Source organism: Armigeres subalbatus, chromosome 3, assembly GCF_024139115.2.
Source record: "Armigeres subalbatus isolate Guangzhou_Male chromosome 3, GZ_Asu_2, whole genome shotgun sequence".
NCBI classification, from domain to species: Eukaryota; Metazoa; Arthropoda; class Insecta; order Diptera; family Culicidae; genus Armigeres; species Armigeres subalbatus.
Genome location: NC_085141.1, coordinates 94,227,530 through 94,252,086, shown reverse-complemented (window position 1 = coordinate 94,252,086; position 24,557 = coordinate 94,227,530). Strand labels below are relative to the sequence as shown.

Genomic DNA, 24,557 nt, shown 5'->3' with positions numbered 1-24,557 from the left:
TGAGGCCCTTGTTCAAGATGCATTTGAAACAAGAAGAGCTACGCTAGCAAATCTTGGGCGCGGTGATCGACAATCCTGGTCAGTCGCACAGATGGATCGGCAAAAGGCTTGGAATCCACCATTCCACAGTGTCGCAAATCATGATCATGGTCGCAAATTCTATTTTCGTTTCTACTAGCTGCATTCTTGATATCCTTGGTTTTTTATCATGTGTCGTCTTTATTCTAACAGTGATCAACAAATACCAAAACCTACATGCTTCAGAGAAGGAAAAAAAACTGCCGCGTTACGTTATATGGGGGAGGGAGGGGTACTAAAAATGTTACGTAACAAAAAACGTGGAGAAGGGAGGGAGTCAAAAACTCAGATTTTTGCGTTTCGTAATTTGTGAACAGACCCTATGAGAAACGGAAAATCATCAGGTCCCGATGGGATTGCTGATTTCATGATGGTTTCTTCCCTCCGCCAAAATCCGGTTTCTAAAGTTGATCAGCCAAGCATATTTCGCATACCTGGGAGATGTATGTAGAACAGAACGCCATCAACGACGGCAAGCCCGTGGAGCTAGTTTCCTTGCATATTTCCAAGGTTTTCAACAGGACTCGTGCCCTTCTCGTCCTCCAGCAGTTGAAAAAGTGTAGATTATCCGTCAACCTCTTTGCTTTTGTCCGGAATTTCCTCACAGGGCGCTATTTTCAAGTTATGGTCGGTAATCAATGTTTGGGGTCCTCTTCGAAGAAAACCGCATGAACCACAGGGATCCGTTATAGCCGTCATGTTATTCTTCCTGGGTATGAATGAGATGTTTCGTTACCTCCCCACCAAAATATACATCTTTGTATATGCAGTAGACATTCTTCTGGTTGTCGTTGGCGACACGCCCGGTTGTACACGGATTAAGGCACAATCCGCTGCCAGTGCCGTGCTCCATTGGGCCAACTGCTTAGGCTATGACAGCCAGCAAATGCGTACAAGAACTCGAGGTGAAGGCATCAGCTGTTCTGTCCGCGCCTTATGTTGGGTGGCCAGCCCATTCCCAACAAGAAGACTGTGAAAGTTCCATTGACCGTAGCCTCTAGTTCCTTCTGCATTTCCGAAAAGTCAAAGTAAGTTGTCGGACCAGACCTTGTCTAATCCTCATCATAATCAATAACAGGTAGTCCTAGTTAAAGATCATTGATAGCCGCCAACTCTACGGCTTGGAACTTACCTGAATCGCCCACCGTAAACTCGTTAAAACTCTGAAGCTGACTTTCAATCCCTACGTTCGAGCCGTCCTAGGATTGTTTCTCTCAACACCAGCCGCATCTGCATGTACCGAGGTAGACATCTTGACTTTTCACCAACATTCGCTTACAATCATTTACCGCAAAGTCGCCTCGTTCGCCGCAGCCACCTCCGAAGAATACAGGACCCCTCTCCTCACTGGATGGATCGAATTTTGCGCTCAATAAAAGGTGAAGAAGATTGGCGACCGAGCTCCTTAACAGAGATTTCCACATCACAGGTTTACGAATGGGTCGGTTTCTGGGCCGTGCGGATTCGGCATTGGGGTCACCGGGACCAGTGTCACTGTCTCAGACACTGTCTCCCGAATATATGCAGCATATTTTCGGTCGAAGCAGTCACCACAGCCACCTACTCATCCTCGCTCTAACCAGCAAACATTCTACCGAACACGACCTTAGCTTGGGTTCCGGGGCACTGCGGAGTACCTGGCAACATCAAGACAGATCTTCTTGCCAGAGTCAGAAATCAGATTCAGCGTTACACGTCATCCGTCCCGTTGGGTGACGTCAAAACCTGGATATAGAAAGCCGTACAAGAAAACTGGGATTGTTCCTGGATTGTCACCACGGAAAGTTAAAGGGACCACGTCGGCATGGACAGATCTAGTAAAGTAAAAAAATTCTGTACACATTTTTTATTTATTTTTGTTCTTAATCCTATAGGAATATTTTTCTCTGTAAGTGCAACTACTTTGAACCTGAGTTGAAACATCAGTCAACTTATCACATAAAAACTCTTTGTAACATACAAACAAATGCTAATGCCACGACGGTTACCGTCGTAGCCTTAAGACTTCCAGCCGCACCATCACCGTTTCCGGTAGTTCCACCCGTCGTCGTTGTTGGCGCCAATGTGGTCGTAGTCGTATCATCCGGATTAACTTCCCCGTTCAAAACAACTCGCCACTCAATGGCCGGATAGATGGGTGAAAACTCCTTCAAGTATTCCTCCGTCATCTCGAACTCTCCCCATTGAAGTACTTGGAAGTTACGCCCACTGAACATGTCATATCCGTCGCCGCCTTCCCATAAAAACTGACTTATGATGATCTTGTAACGATCATAAGTATAAATGGGTCCATAGGACGGAGTGGCACATCTTGTGCATAGTACCTCCACCGAGGCAACACGCTGACCTGGGGGTTTGCTCAAATCGTATACCACATGCACTCCTGACATTTGCAGGAACTCGCCAAAACCACTATTCCCATTGTATCTGTAAACACTTCGCTCCAACATCTGCATGATTGTCTCCCCCGTAACCTCGGCCAAAATTATTGCGTTGCCAAACGGAAGAACCGTTTTCAAATCCTTTTTCGTGATATTTCCAGCCTCGATCGATGCCCTTATTCCGCCACCCTGAATGAATGCAATTGCCGCATCTGTCCAACTATCACTAGAGTTGTCGTAAGACATGGTGTAAACCGTTACCATTGAATCTGCGATCATGCTTCCAATGTTACACTCCTCAAACCGACACCTGGTGGCATCCAGCAGCACCTTCGTTTCTCCAATTACTTCCTCCAGCTCCAGAATACCCGGACGGTACACTTCCAGTAGTTCCAAAACGTCCGAATCGCGAGGCACACTTCCATTCAACAGTATCGGACTACCATCGAACGACACCAGATTTCCATTGTCATCGAATTCAACCTTCATATAGCCCAGATATTTGGTGTAGGCATAGGCTTGAACCACCGGGACGCTTCGTCCCGCTTCGTTTGTCACCATAACCGGGTAGGGACCCTCCGAAGGGTCAATATCGGGCACGGTACCAGAATACAGAAACGTGTGCGAATGTCCTCCGATGACAATATCGATATCGGGACAACTGGCGGCAATCTCCCGATCACGCTCCAATCCACTATGCCCTAAAGCAATCAGGATTTTGATCCCTTGGGCTTTGAGAACCTCGGCTTCTTTGCTGTAATGGAACAATAGTTGTAATGCGTTTCAACAAACGAACAAAACCCAAATGAAAATTTACTTGATGGCAACAATTTCGTCGGTAAAGTCCACCGTATTAATCGGCGCCAGTTGTTTCGTCTCCGGCGTCAGATAACCGATGACACCGATTTTGACACCACCCTTCGTGAACACTATCGAGTGCTGAAGCGACTTGGTATCCTGCATCGTGGGAGTTTTCGAGAGATCCAAGTTGGCCGTCAGCACCGGGAAGTTAACTTCGTTCAGGAACGGGACGAGGCCTTCGACTCCTTCATCAAATTCGTGATTACCGAGGGACTGATAAAATGCAGGGATTGTGTAAAACAAATGGCTATCAAGGATTGGCGTGGCTCAGGACTTACGATGGCGTCGGGCTCGAGTATGTTCAGGAACGCAGCGGTGATGTTGTCTTTGTAGACGGCGAACCAGGGCGTGCCAGTGTAGGTGTCACCGGCGTTCAGATAGAGTACGGGGAGTCCACCGGCTGCTTCTTGCGCTCGATATTCACGAACTCTGAAAGCGAAAAACAGTGTGCACAAATTTAAATGATATGTAAACTAATAGGCTTTAGAAAAAAATGTTTGTTCGATTTTGAAGTAAGAAGAAGAAAAAAGATAGTACAAACAAAGGGAAAATAGGTATTCGTATAGATTACATAAAATGGTCATGGCATCATTATTTGGCTATAAACAGTTTTCAGTAAATGCACAATTGTAGAAAGCGTAGTGCTATTCTCTTCTGCTCCTCAAGAAAGCGTAATTGGATGAGTGCCTAGAGGAGATGCCGTACAATCACTTCAATATCTAACGAAGTCGGCAAAGCAGATTTAACTATTTTGGTCGATAAAACAGTTATGGTTGGAAACTTAATGATAACTTAATCAGTATTTACGATAAGTAACATGTATAGCAACATGTGTTATCAAGTTGGTATCAATGATAACTTTATTTGTTTTCATTTAGTTATTACAGGAACAAAACTCTGGTATCATTTTTGTTATGTTGGATGTTAATTCAACCAAAATGATAACAAGTTCAGTTAACAAAATTTTAGATAACCGGATAATAGAATTTGTTATCAATTAGTTATTCTGTTTTGGTCGGGTAAGCCACTCACCACGAGTTTGTATTGGTGGTGACGAAATCAAGGTGGTACTTGGGCTCACTGGAGACCTCCAATAACGATACCAGCCGAGAAATTCGGAAACGCATCATCCCGAGTAGCACGCATGTTACGCATAGATCACAAAAACTTATATGTGACCAGATTCAGTCAAAACAAGTTTGGAAAATCGGAAGACTGCAGAGGGCCAGGCACGTAGCCAGAATGTCGGGCAGTAATCCGGTTAAAATGGTTCTCGACAACGATCCGATGGGAACTAGAAGGCAAGGTGCACAGCGGGCAGGGGGATCGATCAGGTGGAGGACGATTTGCGGATCCTCCACAGACTGTGTAGTTGGCGACGTGCAGCCATGGACCGAGAAGAATGGAGAAGACTTTTGTGTACTGCACAGGCCACTTCGGCCTTAGTCTTATAATAAAATAAAATGAACCGTTTACTAACGGGTGGCCACTTAAAACCGGGAATGGAAAGAATAGATCGGGAAGAAAACTACAAAGCAGTACAGTTCAATCTGATATACGTATAAAGAATAGGCCTTAGTATTTAAACTTAGATTAATGAATGATAGCATATGGTCCGTGGTCCGGCGTGCGAGGTAGTTTAGTTTTGCAGGTATCACATGACCGCTGGACGGCTGCCATTTCCGGATGATGCTTCTAATCCTATTAATGATTTGTTAAGAAAATTATTTTGAGCTTTTTAGTGGAGTCGAGGGGCCCTCCTTAGCCGTACGGTAAGACGCGCGGATACAAAGCAAGACCATGCTGAGGGTGGCTGGGTTCGATTCCCGGTGCCGGTCTAGGCAATTTTCGGATTGAAAATTGTCTCGACTTCCCTGGGCATAAAAGTATCATCGTGTTAGCCTCATGATATACGAATGCAGAAATGATAACTTGGCTTAGAAACCTCGCATTTAATAACTGTGGAAGTGCTTAATGAACACCAAATTGCGAGGTGGCTCTGTCCCAGTGTGGGGATGTAATAAGAAGAAGAAGAAGAAGAAGTGGAGTCGAGTACGAGACACTGAAGACGACCTTACTGTTGAGGTCGAAATACGTATCTGCCAAGGTACAATTAAGTGGTGGAATTAAATGGGATTGTACAAACTCGTCTTATGGCCTATTGATGAGTTGCTTCGCATCTTTGGTCTTCCAATCACCAACGGAGCTCAGTTGATCAAGAATATTTTAACAGTTTTCGAAACATTTTCACGTTTAAAATGGTCCGCCATGTACTGTTCCCACAGTATTTGATCGCTTGAAAGAATTGTGCAATGCGCACTGCAGTACTTCCTGTTTTGACGGCAAACAACTGAACATGCTGGAGTAAAAGTGTGGGCGACAATTTCTAAATATTCAAAGGATTCATTCACATAAGGAAATATTTCTCTGAAATCATTAATGTTCTCATAGAAACATTTTGAAGTATTGAAATTCCCGGTTTTTAGTGGCCACCCGTTCTATAATAAAACAAAATTTGTATATTTAATATTCAATTGCTTTGAAACCATCGAAGTAAGCCTAATGCGAATTGAACTAACCGTTACATTATTAGCAATCAAAGGAATCGGGCAATGTGTCGACAGCAACAGGTAGTGAACCACCAAGTGTCATTGTCCGTTTTTTCCCACTGTGCAATGGCATAAATTGTTTCAAGTGGCCTCCGCTTGCCTGCAGTCAGAATACAATCATCATTTGGCGATCCTGCTGCATTTTCAGAACATGAAAAAAATGTAGAAACAAGCAAGTGGGGGCATCCATGGATAAATTGAATTACCTATATGCCTAAGTGAGTGAAAGCAATGTGATCGAACAAAAACATTGCCAACAAAACAGCACCACGCTTTGATCATATGTTACCACCCAAAAAAGCTTTTGAACTCGTCCTAGAGACTTATGTTTATTTCCTTAGGGTGGCCATGAAGTGTTTTCCGAACAAAGCTTCTGAAGAGGCAAAGCATCCACGGAAGCAAGTTTCTGATTTTGAAGGCAAACTTCTGAGATTTCATCAACGGGTACAATAAAGGAGACTTGCTACAGTGAAAATAGACCTCAGACGAAAATAAAGTGAATATTCTAGTTAGTAATTGAACTCACAAAATTTAAATTTTTATTCGTCTGTCCTACGATATGTCCCTCGTTCGTATCTCACTACTCACCTAAACCAGTTCCTAGAGGTTGGTATCTCTGACCAACAAGCAGATCAGGAGAGATAGAGAAAGTTGAATGGGGAGAGAGGGGTGGAAAGGAGGAAAGAGAAGTGGCGAGCTCATTGGCTGGTGGCCGGCAAGCTACATTTTGTCATTTTGTCGCGCCACACGTGGTGGGAGTGTGGCAACTTATGCTTTGGAGGTGAGGGCTTCTGTGAGGTCCGGTGGGATCACCCCCGCTTACGGAAAGCCCAAAATCCGATTGTTGCTACCCCACACACGCGCCAAGGGACGTCACCCAGCCGAACCATCCTAATCTTCGCCATACCGAAACCATTTCAAAAATCATCAAAGTCCATTGACCACGCCGCACCTGGTTCTTCAGACAATCTAGGGCCGAGAAGGTCGGAGAAACCCAACAAACACTACACTAGCACAGATAGATGACATTCTGGGAAAAATCCTCAAATATCTAGAAGAACATTTCTATAACAAAACCCAGGCCCGTAATCAGGGAAACTCCGAACTAGGTCTCACGAAATTATTCGAGGTCATACAAATAACTGACGAAAGCAGAGTTTCATGTGCAGTATCGTCTTCGGGTATCTCTCAGACAATCGTAGGACTACAACCGTCTTTAACTCCGGCAGAATCAGATATTCTCGGTTCTTTGCAACGTCTTGGATTATTGGAATCAGGAAGAGCTGATCCAGCTGAATGCTAAAGCTAGAAAACGAACTTAATTTGCTGCGCCGCGTAAAACCAACAAGTTCAACCTCCTCCAATCATCCAGATCGCGAGAAATCAGTATCATAATATGAATCATACACATGTAAAATTAAGAAATCTTTGGTTCCGGTAACGCGCAGTCTAGGGAATGAGTTCCCCCTCTTTTACTCTAGGTTCGAGCCAATTTCAGGCACAGCCTTCACTCTACCATCAATCTCCTTCCAACAATTTCTTCCACCGTAAATCATTACCGGTGTCGAAGTGGAAGGTATAAAAATACGCGGGAACGGATCAGGGATTAAAATCGAACGAGTTTTTGTACCTTCCCGAGCAAAGTCTGAAAACATACAGACAGCATATAGAGAACATATTTTGATATAGGTATCAAATTGAAATCATAATTTGTTTTCAAATATGAATCATCATGACTGATTACATATTTTGATCTCATTTTGCTGTTGATTTCTAAATTGTATAATCTGACATCAAACTGTGTACTTATTTTGTTATCGGAACCAATATCAAAATCAGTTTTCGATTTGCTCTCATCGATAGCAGGAATAGTTTTCGATTTGATGTCACAGTAAGATTTTTCTGCTGTAGATTTTGATCTTTTAATTGTTAAAACGACCAAAAGGATATCACCCTGAGTTATCAAAATTAGGCGATTTCACAAGAACAAAATTAGTTATCGATTTGCTCTCAAGCTTTGCTCGGGTTGTGTCTCAGCTGGCTCTATCAGAACATGTATCGGATACGGAATTATTCGATTCTGCGTTCCATCTTTTTACTGGCCCTTTAGCTTTAAACTGGTATATGCCCAATAGATCTGCTGGGAGATTAGGAAGTTTGGCGCATCTTATTTATGAACTTCGTAAAACCTTCGCACATCCAGAATTATATTCTTTAGTGCGTGCCAGAATCTACCAGAGAAGACAGCAACGCAATGAAACCTTTCAGGATTTCTTCTTTGATATGGACACTATGTTCCGCTCGATGATGAATCCTATGGGCGAAGCCTATGTGGAAGCCGATAAATAGCTTACCAGAGCTGCTAGATGCGGGACATCAAATAGATGCCTCAAACTTTTCGCTTTTTGCCAAAGTCTTCGGCACTGAAAAGTCGGCTAATACAGTTTCTATGGGAATGCCCAATAGAGACGATAATAAGAACGCCAGCTCGTGGCAGTACAATACAAAACCAGATAGAAACTGCCCTAAAGATAAAACTAGTACTTTGTTGAGGAAGGAAGGCTTTAAAAAATCAGATGAAAAACGAACCCCATTAGCCGAGCACACAGCGAGGCAACAGGATCCTCGAGAGGGAAACTCAAAACCTTCACGAACCTTGCAATACCTGCTCGAAGGTTATAAACCGCCCAGAGCCAATGAATGTCTTTTTTGCAGACAAACTAACCATTCGTTATAGAACAACGTCGCCAATATCGAGGTATGATGTGCCTAGTATGTGGTTTTTAGGGCTTCGAGACGCAGAATTGTCCGTTTTGCAAAAAAAAAACGGATTTCAGGCGGTCGAAAATCGCCGGCCGTCAAACCCAAACCCAAATGCGTGAATACTTACACGTTCGGCGTAACTCCTTCTTAAGCCCTCTGTACACCTCCCGTGAACATGAACATGAACAAGAGGTGAGAAAGAGCGATAATTTCACAGTGAACATCGTCGTGGACAATCGAGTCTAGTTGGAAGTGTTGAATTATTGCCCACGAATGCAGGCAGCATGTAAGTGTGCAGTAGTAAACAAAGAAAATAAAAATGAAACATATTGTCGCATATATGTATATGAATTATTTGAGTGGGTAATCTACGGAACGATATTGATCAAGTTGATTAATTTTAATCATCTTTTCGTTTAAATGTTCGGGAATTTTGTTATGAAAAGCCAGTAGGTACATGTACTTAATGATTTCTGAATGGCAAATTTTCAACTGTGCTACCAAATGTATACATTAGACTGGCCCAGGAAACAAAAAGTTGTCTAATTCCACGGGGCACCCCCCAGGATTGTGTCTTTGGGTGAGAAAATCAATCTCTGGAAATTTCAGCTTAATCGCTTGTTGCATAAGCTGGCGCATTTGATTTGAAGTTTGTATGGGGATTTCAGCCAAAATGTATAGGAAAATACACCTCCGTCACTCATTCGATCTGGAAATTGGTTCTGATTGCTCGATTGACCTCAGAATTGCAAAAATGGCAGTTGGTATGCTACAGAAAAATTTCACAGAACATTGTATGATGATTAAATGAACTTTTATATAGGTTTCGGCTGATGCGATTCGATCAAAAAACCCAAAAATACACAAATCAGCTCCTAATAAATCAGCCGAAAATTATATAAGAATTCATTTAATCATCATGCAATGTTCTGTGAAATTGTTCTGTAGCATACCAACTGCCGTTTTTGCAGTTCTGAGGTCAATCGAGCAATCAGAACCAATTTCCAGATCGAATGAGTAACGGAGGTATATTTTCCTATACATTTTGGCTGAAATCCCCATACAAACTTCAAATCAAATGCGCCAGCTTATGCAACAAGCGATTGAGCTGAAATTTTCAGAGATTGATTTTCTCACCCAAAGACACAATTCTGGGGGGTGCCCCGTAAAATTCGACAACATTTTTTTCTCCCCATAGTAATCTGGGCCAGTCTAGTATACATTTAGCACCGTTCAAAGCTGAATTAACAAGTTCCGGTGATCAATTGACCTGAATCCAAATATTATCTTTCGATTGGTTCGCATCAAAGGAGTTCTGGCAAAACTACCCACGAAGCATGTAATTCACATGATTCATTCTGTTCCACACATTAATACAATAATGTTCAATTATGCAATTATAGTTAAGGAAATACGAATTTACGAAAAGAGAAGTAATTTCTTCTAATTTTCTATCTAGTGACTTCTATCCCATTTGAACGATTGATTTTGACATGTAGTAACAAGTTTAATTTGATGAGAAGTTTTTTAATTTTTTTTTTTTACTTTTGCTAGATATCATTTTTGACTTTCTATTTTGGCTTACATTTGTCATTTGTTTAATACTTTTCTTCATCTCATTTTTTTAAATTTATTATTCATTTGTTCGAATAGTGTTAATTACTGTTTGAATATTTGACCAGTTCGCCAATAAAAAAAAAACAATTTTTGCTCAAGTTTTCGTGTATTAAATTCAATTGATCACGTATCGTATATCCGTACCGTATTTAATTGTTGTGTTTACTTTTGAAAGTCTTAATATGTATTCAATAATTTTTGCTGTGCTAAGATTTTTTTGATAGTCATTATCCAAATTATGTAAATTACTCACATAAACTGTTTCAAATAAACAACTTTATTGAATAAACTAATATAGGTATACCTAATCACAAACATTCTGAATGATAATTAATATTAATATCTGTACCTCGTGGATGGTCATAACGCAAAGAGCATACGAGCATGTGTGTACCAAAAAAAACGAGGGCAGACAGACAGGCAGGATGAAAACGACAGAGAGGCAATCTACACATCTTGTTAGATTCTTCATTCTCCCTGTATTGCTGTGGTGGATATATGGCGTATATGGTGTATATATCAGAGAGGAGAGAAGCTTTCTCTGGTAAATCAGGTAAAAAAATTCCACGGAGCTCGTTCACGTTCGAATGGCAAAAGCATTCTGAAAATCTGTTCACCGTGAACGACAGAGACGATGCACAAGCATATCGGAAGCATATCGAATGATTCAGTAGTTGCAAAGCAGAAAAAGTATGCCTAGCATTTATAACTAATATAGCTAAGACTTTGAATAAACAAAAGAATTCGGGACCGCTTTGCGATTTGGGCGTAACTTATTTTGTAAACAAACGTTGGAAGGCAAATTCCTGCTAAAACAAACATTTCATGAGAAAACCACGGTATGGATCCGATAGATTAAGCTTTCCTCTACCAGATAAGGGAATAATTAGTTTAGGATGAAAACGCTTGCATTCTCCGGAATTCATGAAGCAATGTTTGTTTACAAAATAAGTTACGCCCAAATCGCAAATCAGTCCCGAATTAATAAATAAATAAATGACTTCAAATTAATGGCTTGATAAATTAAAAAAATGAACAATCGATATAATTACAAAATTATTGATTTGAAAACCTAATAAATGGATATTTTTTTAGATTAATAAATTCAGAAATGAATGAATTTACAAATTATCGAATAAAAAAAATATAACAAAATAATCAAAAATAAAATAGTAAAATAATAAAAAATATTTCATAATAAGTTTATAAAGGTATGTTAATAAATTATTAAATTACCAAATTGATAAATAAACAAATTTATAAATTCAAAAATCAATGAAATAATAAATTAATATATTGATAAATAAAAAAAAAATTATAAATAAATCAATTAATAATTAATAAATTACTAAACTGCCGCTGCAAGCATAACTGTCCAATATTTACATGATTTGCTATCTATATGGAAAAGTTATGCTTTTATGAACAGTAAATTAATAAATTAAAAAGAAATTAATAAACTAATCACTCAAAAATCTAATATATCAACAAAAAAAAAAATAAATCAATAAATTTATTTTGAAACCTAGTAAATCAGTGACTTAATAAATAAGCAAATGAACAAATTATAATTAATGAACAATAATGATGGTGTAATAAAAAAAAAAAAAAAATGATATTTTTCCTTCATTGCACATTTGGTAATCCGCTTTCAAAAGACGAAAAAATAATAACTTTCTTTACCGACAACTTACAGAAGAGATTAAGGGCTTATTCAAAAAGAAATTTTCCAAAGAATTTAAGAATCCAGGACGTGGAAAACTTCTGTATGTAGTTATGAGGCTCGTTTTGCCCCAATGTCCCATACATCACGAGTTTACATATTTTTTGTCATTTTATCTTTAGGACATTGCTCTAAAATTGTGTTTATCTCTTCACTGTGGATCGACAGAAGGGCACTACATATATTTTGCTGGAAAAAGTTGAAAATTTCAGGGATTGTGGTGTTTAATAAGTGTCAAAATGCATTTTATTTGAATTTTCCGGCCGCGTCAATTTGAAATCGTCGCAAAGCAAATTGTCGCCAGCAAACATGGCCATAAAATCTGTCAGATCAACTACGAACAAAATTGTTTGATTTCAATAAACAGATTATTTCCAGAAGTTGAGTACTTTTTTTGTATGTTTTAATGATTTGGCTTTGCATTAACACAGATTTAAAATAAAGATATTGGCGACGATTTTAAAGGTGCATAAAAAGTGATCGACGCGATTTTTTACCAGCGAAACTGAAAATACTATTAATTTAAACGATATTTTTCAATGATATAATGAAAATAACAAATAATCATATATTTCATTGAATGTATTGAATTATAGGGGACTTTGGGGTCATACAAGTCTAAAAGCTCATTAAATATATTTTTTTTACAAAATAGGATAACCTTTTTCACGGACGACAGAGGAGAATGAGAGCTTATTCAAAAGAAAATTTTCAATGAAATTCAGTGAGTGATTTTTTATAGACGCGGGATACTACTGTATTGAGCTCGTTTTACTCCAATGTCCCATAAATCAATTTTTTTCATATTTTTCGTCCTTTTATCTTTAAAATATTGTACTAAAATTGTGTTTTCCTCTTCATTGTGGATCCTCAAAAAGCACTGTACATATTTTGTTGGCAAAAGTTGAAAATTTAAGTGTTTTTGGGGTAAAATAATCATCAAAGCGCATTTTTGTGAATTTATTTTTAATATAAAATAAGCTTCTGAGCTTGTTGACCTCAAAAACCCCTCGAATCAATTTTTTCAATGCAATATAAGAGTATTTGGTATTTTCATTGTTAAATTGACAAATTATTGAGATATATAATTTCATAGAGGAATTTGGGCGAAAAGGCATGAGAAAAGAATATTTCCGATCTCATCCTATCTATTGTCACATCGACTCTCAAATAATATGATAACTCTTGTCTAGTTGTGCAATCGGGTATGGTTTGGAAATGTTCGACATCGGCTCTATCAAGAAGTATTTAAAAATCGTATTTTATCCAATAAATCACAAAACAAAACATTTGCGAAATGATTTACTTCATTAGTTATTGTTTCACAAACATTCATCAATGTCTGTACAACATTTTTGGAAAATAGTATCAACAATTATCTGTAAATATTATTTATTTTTACAGAATACATGAAAAATTCACATAAAACGCACTTTGATGCCTATTTGACCCCTAAATCCCTTAAACTTCTAACTATTGTCATATTTAGTGCACCTCTATGGATCCACAGTGAAGAGATGAACACAATTTTAGAGAAATTTCCTAAAGATAAAATATAGAAACAATATGAAAACTCGTTGGAATTTGTGTTGGGAATCCTACGCCTTTGCTCGCAAGGCTAACTGGAGACCCGTATAAATTAATATAATTTAATAAAAATAAAACACCAATAAAAAACCAAATCTTACAGTCGTATTTCTTTTGTACATAAATTAACTATTACATCAAATATAAATCATAAAATAAAAAAAATAAAATTATGAATAAATACAATGGTTTCTAGTTAGCCTTGCCAGCAATGGCGGAGTATTCTCGATTTTCGTTGCGGTCTAAAAGATTTTTTTCGGGTTTTCGGCAATCTCGACTCACTGGCCATAGCGTATCTTTGTACTTGCAACATAAGACACATATCCATGCAATGGACGGGTACAGACAATATAAAACAACAAATAATAACTGTGGAAATGTTAATGGAATATTGAGTAAAGAAGCAGGCCAAGATTCAGTGGTAATATAGAGCCATTGAAGAGGAAGAAGAAGAAGAAGAAGAAGAAGAATGAATAATTTTTTTTATGAATGAAGTAATCTATCTATGAAAATATAAATTTTTCGATTGAATATACGAATGATTGATAATAAATATTTAAAAAGAAAAAAATAATATTACCAAATAATAAAAAAGAAACACAATTCATTTATGAGAAACTACTGAGTTAGTTTCCTTCCGACCAAACCGATACGAGTATTAAAATGAGCGACAGTGACACACAAAGCAGGAACCCACCGAAACCGATTCAACGAGAACAGTAAACACTCTCGGTCGGAGTGAACTCCCAATCCAAATCAATCTATTCTCTTTGTATTTTTGAATTCACCACAGCTCCACGTTCATGTTCACCGTCGCGTTTACACTTGCGATGAGTTCACCGCAGATACGATTTCACGATGATTTCACAGGCATGACCAAGATGAATACACCACTAGGTGTTCCAATCTGCCAAATTCACGATTCAGCCATCTTGGATTTTAGTATGGGAGAGCCAGCCGGTTTGTTTATGTTTTGCACCGAAAATGAATATTTCACCCCCGCCTTCTTCTCTTCCATAAACTGGGCAGGTTGAAACACCTAGCTGTGTATTCATCTTGGGCATGACCGTGGAATGCTCATAAATCTGATATTATTGATGTTTTTCATGTTTTTACGCATCTCACTACTAAATGCAGCATCTGCCTTTCATTTGAACATGATTCCCTCACGATTTGAGTATGTATCAAGAAGTTATTATCGAAAAACAGTTTGTTCACGTTCACGGGAGGTGTAAAATACGCTTTAAATGTGGGAGCCAGTCTCAGAAGAGGACTATAATACAGATTCAGTTGAAACACTTACGATTTCCCTATCTCAATTTCATGATAACCGACCCTATGTATCCATTAAAATTTATGGAATACCAACCAAAGGTCTTCTAGATTCCGGCAGCCAGTCAACGCTTATAAGTGAAGAAGTTTATGGAAAATAAAAAAAAACTTCATCCATTGACCAGACCTACAAAAGTTAAGTCTGCGAACGGATGTGAGCTTTTTATTCTCGGAAGGTTTGTCTATTCCCTTCTTCTTCTTCTTCTTCTTCATCTTATTGGCATTACATCCCCACACTGGGATAGAGCCGCCTCGCAGCTTAATGTTCATTAAGCACTTCCACAGTTATTAACTGCGAGGTTTCTAAGCCAGGTTACCATTTTTGCATTCGTATATCATGAGGCTAACACGATGATACTTTTATGCCCAGAGAAGTCGAGACAATTTCCAATCCGAAAATTTCCTAGACCGGCACCGGGAATCGAACCCAGCCACCCTCAGCATGGTCTTGCTTTGTAGACGCGCGTCTTACCGCACGGCTAAGGTCTATTCCCTATGGTTGTCTATTTGTCTTTCAAGGGATGGTTAAGATTATTTCCACCTTGGTAGTGCGGCAACTAACAGTAAACTGTATTCTAGGCATGGACTTTTGGCGCAGGTTTCGTATTTGGCCAACCGTGCAGAATTGTGCACTGGTGAACGGTCAGCAGGAACTACCAGAACCCCAAACGCCCATTCTTCTTACAGATCAAGAGAAGACGCTGCTGGAAAATGTCAAGAGGCTTTTCAAAACAGCCGAACCGGATCACGGCCTACCACTCCGTATGCAGAGCACCTTACACTCTTTCCCCGAAAGCTCAGCAGAAAGTGGCTACTGAGCTCAAAAGAATTTTGAGGATAGGCATTATAGAGCGAGCCCACTCCGGTTAGTCTTCGAATATAGTGCCGGTCACGGCATACAAAAAACAAGGCAGGCTCATCACGAGGGTAAACAATCAGATTGATTGTAAACATGTGACGTAAGTACTTTCTTCGCACAAGCTGAACCGAGACGATGTTCTACGGTCTCAGCATGCTTACTTTTGTACTCCAACGATAAAATATGCGTCATTCTTGAAGTGTCAATTTTTTTACGAGCCTACCTTGTTGTCTGTATACCGTGGTTCCGGTTATTAAATCAACAGGAAAGTCCGTCTGTGCCTTGACGCAAGAAAAATTAATGAGCGGACGGTATGGGATGCCTATCCCCTGCCACACCCTGGACGCATTTTAAGCCAGTTACCCCGAGCTCGATACTTGAGTACAATTGATTTGACGGAAGCCTTTCGCCAAATCCCCCTTGAAAAAAACTCCAGGTGGTATACAGCTTTTAGCGTCCAGGGAAAGGGGATGTTCCAATTCACCAGGCTACCTTTTGGATTGGTTAACAGCCCAGCGTCCCTATCCTGGTTGATGGATAGGATATTGGGGCATGGTGAATTGGAACCGAACGTCTTCGTGTACCTTGACGATATCGTCATAGTCACGGAGACGTTCGAGGACCACATGCGACTGCTGAAGGAGGTGGCACTACGCTTATCCATGGCTAATCTTTCTATTAATGTAGATAAGTCGGAATTTATGGTTGAAGAGTTGCCATTCCTAGGATACTTGCTTTCAACGGATGGTTTGCGTGGTAATCCGGAGAAAGTCCGAGCTATCGTGGAGTACGAGCGACCATCCACGATTACCAGGCTACAACGTTTCCTAGGAATGGCCAACTATTATCGCCGGATGCGAGTGACCGGCGGTGGCAGGAGTACTAACCCAAGTGCAAGGTGGCTATGAGCAAGATGAATACACCACTGTATTCATCTTGGCTATGAGCGAGTTATTGTTTACTTCTCACACAAAATGACAACTCCACAGCGGAACTATCATGCGTGTGAGAAGGAAGCACTGGCAGCACTCTTCTCCATAGAAGCTTCAGGGGATATATCGATGGGGCACATTTTACCCTATTAACGGACTCATCTGCTATCTGCCTCTCTCTACAACAGTATGATATGACCATCCAACATAGGAGAGGCAAAGAGAACATAGTTCTCGATGCTCTATCCCGAAGCGTCCCTATAACGTCATCTTCTGGGGTTGAGGGCGCAGTTAATATGATTACTGAAGCTGAAGATCCAGCGGTTACATGGTACCATGACATGATAGAAAAGGCCATGAGTGCTCCCGAAGATATGGTCGATTATCAGATTCGGGAAGGGCAACTGTATAAGTACTTGGCGGCTCCAGACCAGCTGCATGACGCTCGTTTCGACTGAAAAGGATTCCCTCTCCAGAAGAAAGGCTGTCAATTATACAACTTAATCATGACAATTCATTACATTTAGGTGTGGATAAAACTATTTCCAGGATCAAGCAACAATTTTATTGGCCACGCATGGCTGTTGAGATCCGGGAACACATTAAAAAATGTGCCACCCGCAAGGAAACTAAGACGCCCAATATTGCACTGACCCCACCTTTTGGGTAACAGCGTATTACAACACATCCGTGGCAAATAATCGCCCTTGATTTCATTTGGCCTTTGCCACGGAGTAAAAACCAGAACCAATACATTTTATCAATTGTTGATATTTTCAGCAAGTGGGTGATGCTTTGGCCATTCCGGAAAATCGACAGCTCGACGCTTTGTAAAGTACTTCGGGACCAATGGTTTTTCCGCAACTCGGTCCCAGAAGTGGTATTCTCCGATAATGCGACCTGTTTCTTATCGCGAGATTTTAGGGAAATGCTGAAACAGATTGATGTCCGTCATTGGTTGAATTCCAAGTACCATTCACAGGCTAACCCGGTGGAGCGAGTCAACCGGATTGTGAATGCGGCAATTCGGACGTATGTCAAGGGCGATCAGAGGTTGTGGGATACCCGTTTAGCCGAAATTGAGACTGTGCTAAATTCTTCATTCCATACGGCGACCAGTCTTACGCCTTACTTTACAACACACGGGTGCGAGATTATAAGCCGGGGTTCGGACCATCGATTAGCGAATGATGGTACTGGTAGGACAGCTGATTAATACGTTGCGTATCAGAAAAATCTACATGGAGAGATATGCGAATTAATCCAAAAGAAACTAAAACAAGCACACATTGAAGGAAAAAACCGTTACAACCTTAGGCAAAGAACATTTGGCAAGGTATTTAAGGTGGGACACCGTCGAAATCTCGAACTCTCTAGTGCTATCGAATATTACAATGCCAAACTAGGTCCTCAATTTATTCCCGCTAGAATCAAGGCAAAGAAAGTCGCTTCGTCTTATGAGCTAGAGGACTTAGATGGCAAATCAATAGGCGTATGGTCTGCAACACACATCAAGCCCGGCTACGGTCAGTCACCTTCGCGTTCCTCGACCAGAAGATATTGTTATGATCACTCTCGTTGCTCATAAGTTTTTTTTCCAATCTGGTTGTGCACTGAACCGATTTCAACCGATTGAGCCAAACTGATTTCAGCCTCCGATCAGAATGATTAGGTACTCATCGGCAGTTATTCGATATACTATCAAAATCAGCGGATTCAAATAGAAAATATGTTAAAATCTCTTCCGTAAAGAAGCTTATTCAAGTGTTTTGTACCTAGTTTATGTTTGTTTTGATTTTTCCAAGAATTATAAAATGTACAATGTTGGTATGTGGCGTGCTACTAACTTTACGAACAACCATGCGTTCACATGGGATAAAATGTAGGCGGAAAATAGTGCCTCTAGAAAATTTTCTCGCATCATTTCATCAGTAAAATGATACAGTTGAAAAAATAATGGAAAAATAAGAATAAAATTTAGAGTCTTTCAGTGGAAAGACTACAAAACCATTTGATTACATTATAAATGCACTCTAGCCGTGTACATTGTCTGGGTGAACCTCTCGAAGGCAGTAAGGGCATATGAGATGCCATTAGATAGATCATAGAAGTTAATTATTAGTAGCAAAATAAAAGAGATGAGTGATTGAGGTAGGTATGAATGATAAGGGTACCCAATGAATGAAGCTGGCTGAGAATGGGCACATGAGACCGCAGATTCAAATATACTCTATTACCAATATAGTCCACTCTGGCTGATTTGAAGAGAGGACGCAATAGCGCCGCGGTGTCACAAAAGGCAAGCAATGTAGTGAATAGACATTCCGAGGGGTGTTCAAACGTATAATTCAATATGTATTATAACATGTTGAAATAATATGCCAGAAATCATCCCACAACCCCATTTTGATATCCAAGTTTTAAAATAAAATTTTGAAAAATGTAATTCAAATTTTCAAAAGTTGTAAAATTAGTGTAATATTCGCAATTATTGCACCCCTTGGCTATCGTTTTTAGGTGCCAGTCACCTTTTGTGACGCAAGATGGCGTTAATGTGCTATCTCTTGCCTAATATTTGGGGATTCGCGAAGTGGACTATATTGTTAATATACTATATTTGACAGATTGCAATCGCTATGCAATCGATTGAGTACATAGACGTACATCCTCCGGAAGATCCTCCAGGAGTTCCTCCCGAAGTTCCTCCAGGAGTTTCTCTAGGAGGTCCTCCGGAAATTCCTCCACGAATTCCTCCGGAAGTTTCTCCGGAAGTTCCTCCAGCAATTCCCTTGAAAGTTCCTCCAGGAAATCCTCCGGAAGTTCTTCCAGGAATTTCTCCGGAAGTTCCTCCAGGAATTCCTACGGAAGTTCCTCCAGCAATTCCCTTGAAAGTTCCTCCAGGAATTCCTCCGAAAGTTCCTCCAGGAATTCCTCCGGAAGTTCCTCCAGAAATTCCTCCGGAAGTTCCTCCAGGAATTCCTCCGGAAGTTCCTCCATGAATTCCTCCGGAAGTTTCTCCAGGAATTCCTCCGGAAGTTCCTCCAGGAATTCCTCCGGAAGTTCCTCCAGGAATTCCTCCGGAAGTTCCTCCAGGAATTCCTCCGGAAGTTCCTCCAGGAATTCCTCCGGAAGTTCCTCCAAGAATTCCTCCGGAAGTTCCTCCAGGAATTCCTCCGGAAGTTTTACCAGGAATTCCTCTGAAAGTTCCTCCAGGAATTTCTCCGAAAGATTTACCAGGAATTTCTCCGGAAGTTCCACCAGGAATTTCTCCGGAAGTTCTTCGGAATTCCTTCGGAAGTTCCAAGGAATTCCTCCGGAAGTTACAAGGAATTCCTCCGGAAGTTCCAAGGAATTCCTCCTGAAGGAACTTCTGGAGGAATTCCTTAAGGAACTTCCGGAGGAATTACTGGAGGAACTTCCGACGAAATTTTTGAAGGCACAAGGAACTTCCGAAAGAGTTCTTGGAGGAACTTGCGAAGAAATTCTTGCAGGAACTTCTGTAGGAACTCCTGGCGGAACTTCCGAAATAATACCTGTAGGAACTTTCGAATGAAATTATGGAGGAATATCCGAAAAAAAAACTTGGAGGAATTTACGAAAAAATTTCTTCAGGAACTCCTGAAGGAATTCTTGGAGGAACTTGCGCAGGAATTCCTGAAGGAATTTCCGGAGGAATCCAGGAGGAAATTCTGGGGAAATCTGCAGAGGAATGCTAGGAAGAACTTCTGCAGGAATTTTCAGAGCAGCTTCCGGAGTAACTTCCGACAGAATCTGGAGAAACTTCCTAAAAAATTTCTGGACGAATTTCCGGAGGACTTTTATTCCTTTTTTTATCAGAACTATGTACAACTTTACGGTTAGCTTCCGAAGGAATTTATCGAGGATTTTCCGGACGGATTCCTGGACGAACTTACGGAAGAATTTTTGGAGAAACTATCGAAAGAAATTCTGGGGGACTCTCTGGAGAAATTTCTGGAAGCATCTTACGGATTTGTTTCTTCTTTATTTAAGTTTTTTTTAAGTGAGGAATTTCTGGACGATTCATGACATTAACAAACATTATCCCTACTGTTCTGATATAATGAAAGCAGTAAATCTATCAACTTGTATTGAATTAAAAGTTTATTTTGATATAATTGAAATTAAATTAAATCGCCTCTAAAAATATTTAAAACCTCCTTTAAACCTTCTAACGTCAAATGAAACCTGTCCGGTAAATCCGCATGCATTGCGTTTTGAGATAGCGGGAAGGATGCTGATTTTTTTAGTACAAACTGTCAATAAATCGCTTGCCGTTATCGTTCCATTGCCGCACTCCATTGCGTTTTTCTCACGTTTTTAATTCCACACTCGGCGTTCGACAAGAATTCTTTGAAATCCTGACGCTCTACGATGAAATTAACGAATTGTTCTTTTTTTGACGTAAACTACGTCTAAGGGGAAGACTCAGATACAGGGTGTAAAACCGAAATTTCCAAATTCGAGACCGTCACGAAATTAGGATAGATTTCAAACGCTAATAGCGTCTTTATCTTTCGATGGATTTTCGACATTTGCTTATCAATCGATTCAGAAACTCTCCAGCAATTTGCCAATTATATTGATACTATTGATTATCAACGTTAAACTATTGAAAATGTTGTTTCTTTCCAAACCGGGTGAAAAATTCACTTCCGTTCATAATTCCCCAACACGGACATCAGATTGCAGTAACGTACGGGCCTTTTGATCCACTGCTTCGTTTTCCCTGTGTATAAAAGCCCCGTGTTTCGCGTGCGCGCGTCATTTTCATTCTGGATGTCACGGCGAGCGGACCAGGGAGTCCAGAAGCGGTCCCAGTGACAACGGCTGTCTCAGCGGATGAAATTTTTTCGATCGGTGGTGGTGGCGGTCGTGGAAGCAGCAGCACATCATTTTCATCCGTGTCCCATCTTCGGCGGATCTGGCAATCGACGGCGTTCGTTGAGTCGAATCATCGGATGTCGGTCGCGCAGCCCAGTGGCTGCTGTTAATAAGACACATAAGTGGCAATTAATCGGTTCTTTTCAGGACCATCATTATATTTGGGAGGAAGGTTAAGTTGAAATAATTTTCCTAAAGTGCAAGTGCAATTCTTCGGTGAAATTTTCTAGCGTAATTCGGAGTTATATGATTTTAGTGATTGAGAATGTTGATATTAAACGAACTTTCTTCATAGAACAAAGCATAATTGTTTAGCATCGGTAGCGGAATCATAGCATTAGTGCCGGTCCGAGCATAGGCTGTAATCGGAAGATTACTACAGCAATTTATTCACTAATATGGCGTTTGCAACGATTTGGATGTTGTCGGCACAACATGAAATGTTCCCGCGAGACTCTAATTTTGTATTTTTCCTGTTTTCCTGTTGATGATTGAAAAAGAAATCGGTTCCGAGATGAACTTTATTCAAAGCGCAACGCTAACGTCGGTAGTTGAATCCCAAGCAAGTATCGGAAGAAGACCATGCAAACAATTGATTCGCATTATGACTGAAGAAAGTTGTATGGCGTCAGTATTGATGCTTGACTACAGATTTTTTGACTTAAACTACGTCTAAGGTGAAGACTCAGATACAGGGTTTAAAACGGAAATTTCCAAATTCGAGACTGTCACAAAAATTAGGATAGATTTCAAACGCTAATAACGTCTTTATCTTATTTTCGACATTTGCTTATCAATCGATTCGGAAACCTTTCAGCAATTTGCCAATTCTATTGATACTATTGATTATCAGTAATGCTTAATTTTTTTCTACAACAAATATGATTTTGAAAAAGTATCACCGACGCGTGCTTACTCGCAATCTACATGCTGATACATTTACAGTTACATCAAACAACTGAAAACCGAAATACGCCACTCCAAAATTACGAGGTGACAATGTTAGAAAGAGACAAAAGATAGGAAAAATAACACGGTGTGTAGTGCCTCCCCGAGTCACCTTAAGGGAAGATCCTTTAATTACGTAACGCAAAAATTGGGCATTTTCAACCCCCTTATGTCACACTTTTTGCATGAAGCATCTAAAAATTATGTATGGGTCGTCACACTTCGCCCAACCCCCCCCCCCCCTGTAAGCGTTACGTAATTTGTGGACGCTCCCATGAGCCACTTTCATTGATGGTAGCGATCGTTAGTACCTCATTCCAAATATCATATCATATCATAGCATATCAAAGAATATTGTGGCCAAATTTCATAAAATGTGGTCAACAAAAACCCCCTGACAATAATAGAACAAAACCTGCCAAAGCCGTCTTTCCCCCTTTTTCGGACAAGAAAATTTAATCTGAACGCAGCTAATGTTAATGACGACGACCGCGCGACCCACACCATCGCCGGGAATAAAATTGCCGGTAGCAGCTCCGCCGATGCCGAAGGTGGTGCCACGGTCTGCTCTTCGCAACATCTCGAACGAAATGGCTCGCGCGCGGAAGAGCTGCTTTCTTGTAATCAATAAAGTTGAACCTGTAGCCACGCCCCTTTGGTGAGTGTGTGACGGTTACACAATATTTGCAGTCATACCGGACAACAAATAGGCGGGACAATGAGCCATCTTTATTGATTATAAGAAAACTGCTCTCCCGCGCGCGCGTGGCCCATTCCAGTTCGAGACAGCAGCACGTACGGACGTGTTTTTTGTTCGCGCATTTTGACGTTAACTACGTCTAAAAGGAAGCCTCGGATACAGGGTGCAAAATGAAAATTTCCAAATTGGGAACCGTCACGAAATCATGTAAGATTTCAAATGTTAATGGCGACTTTACCTTTTGACGGATTTTCGAGATTTTGTTATTAATAGATTCGGAAACTTTCCACCAATTTGCTAATTGTATTAAAACTATTCATTATCAACGGCAAACTACTAAAAATGCTATTTCTTTCCAAATCGGGTGAAAAATTCAGAAATTATCAATCCCGTTCATAAATCCCCAACACGAACATCAGATTGCATTAAGGTGCCGGCCTTTTGATCCACTGCTTCGTTTTTCCTGTGTATAAAAAGCCCCGTGTTTCGCGTGCGCGCGTCATTTTCATTCTGGATTTCATGGAAAGCGGGCCAAGGCGCCCAGAAGCGGTCCTAGCGACAACGGCTGTGGTGATGCGGATGAAAATTTTTTGTTCGATAGTTGTGGCGGTCGTGGCAACAGCAGTACATCTTTACATCCGTGTTACAAGCAGCATTTTTGGATCTGGCAATTAACGGCGTGCGTAGAGCCGAATCATCAGATGGCTGTCGCGCAGTCCAGTAGTTGTTGTTGGTGGGGCACATAATTGGGAATGAATCGGATCTTTTCAGAACCACCATTATGTTTGGGAGGAAGGTTAAGTTGAAATAATTTGTCTATAGTGCAACCGCTAGGAACTAGAAAAAATTTCAGTGAAATATTCTAGCGTGATTCTGAGCTCAATTATACGATGTTTGTCTAGCACTTAACTACTCTTCTTGCTGTGGATTCAATTTTAAACAATGATTCAGTGATTGATAAGTGATTGAGAAAGTTGATGTAGAACGAATTTTTTTCATAGAACAAAGCATAATTGTTTGGTATAAGTAACAGGCTACCTACTAGAATTATAATCTTGATGGGAAATTTCACTTGACTGTTACTGCTATCCACGCGAATAATTTTCGGCAGCGTCTTTTTATAACGCGCGCTTGTGATTCTGCTACCGATGGAAAACAATCTGCCATCACCAAGCAATTAAGTTTTACTTTGAACAAAATTCATCTCGCCTCAAGTTGTGACTTAGAGCTACTTTCTCTGATGGTAGCCAATCATTAGTACTTCA

The 24,557-nt window shown here is 40.3% G+C and overlaps 1 protein-coding gene across 2 annotated transcripts in view; it reads right to left on the bottom strand.

The window, feature by feature from the left end:
* Positions 1–1,893: 1,893 nt before the first annotated feature.
* Positions 1,894–24,557, bottom strand: part of LOC134227996 (protein 5NUC-like) — a 62,820-nt gene continuing 40,156 nt past the window's right edge. For both annotated transcript variants that reach the window (XM_062709751.1, XM_062709752.1), the window contains exons 3-5: positions 3,599–3,749; positions 3,277–3,533; positions 1,894–3,213 (exon numbers count right to left, since the gene is read on the bottom strand). In XM_062709751.1, coding sequence (XP_062565735.1) covers positions 2,013–3,213; positions 3,277–3,533; positions 3,599–3,749 — 1,609 coding nt within the window. In that variant the 3' untranslated portion in view covers positions 1,894–2,012. The remainder of the gene's footprint in view (positions 3,214–3,276; positions 3,534–3,598; positions 3,750–24,557) is intronic.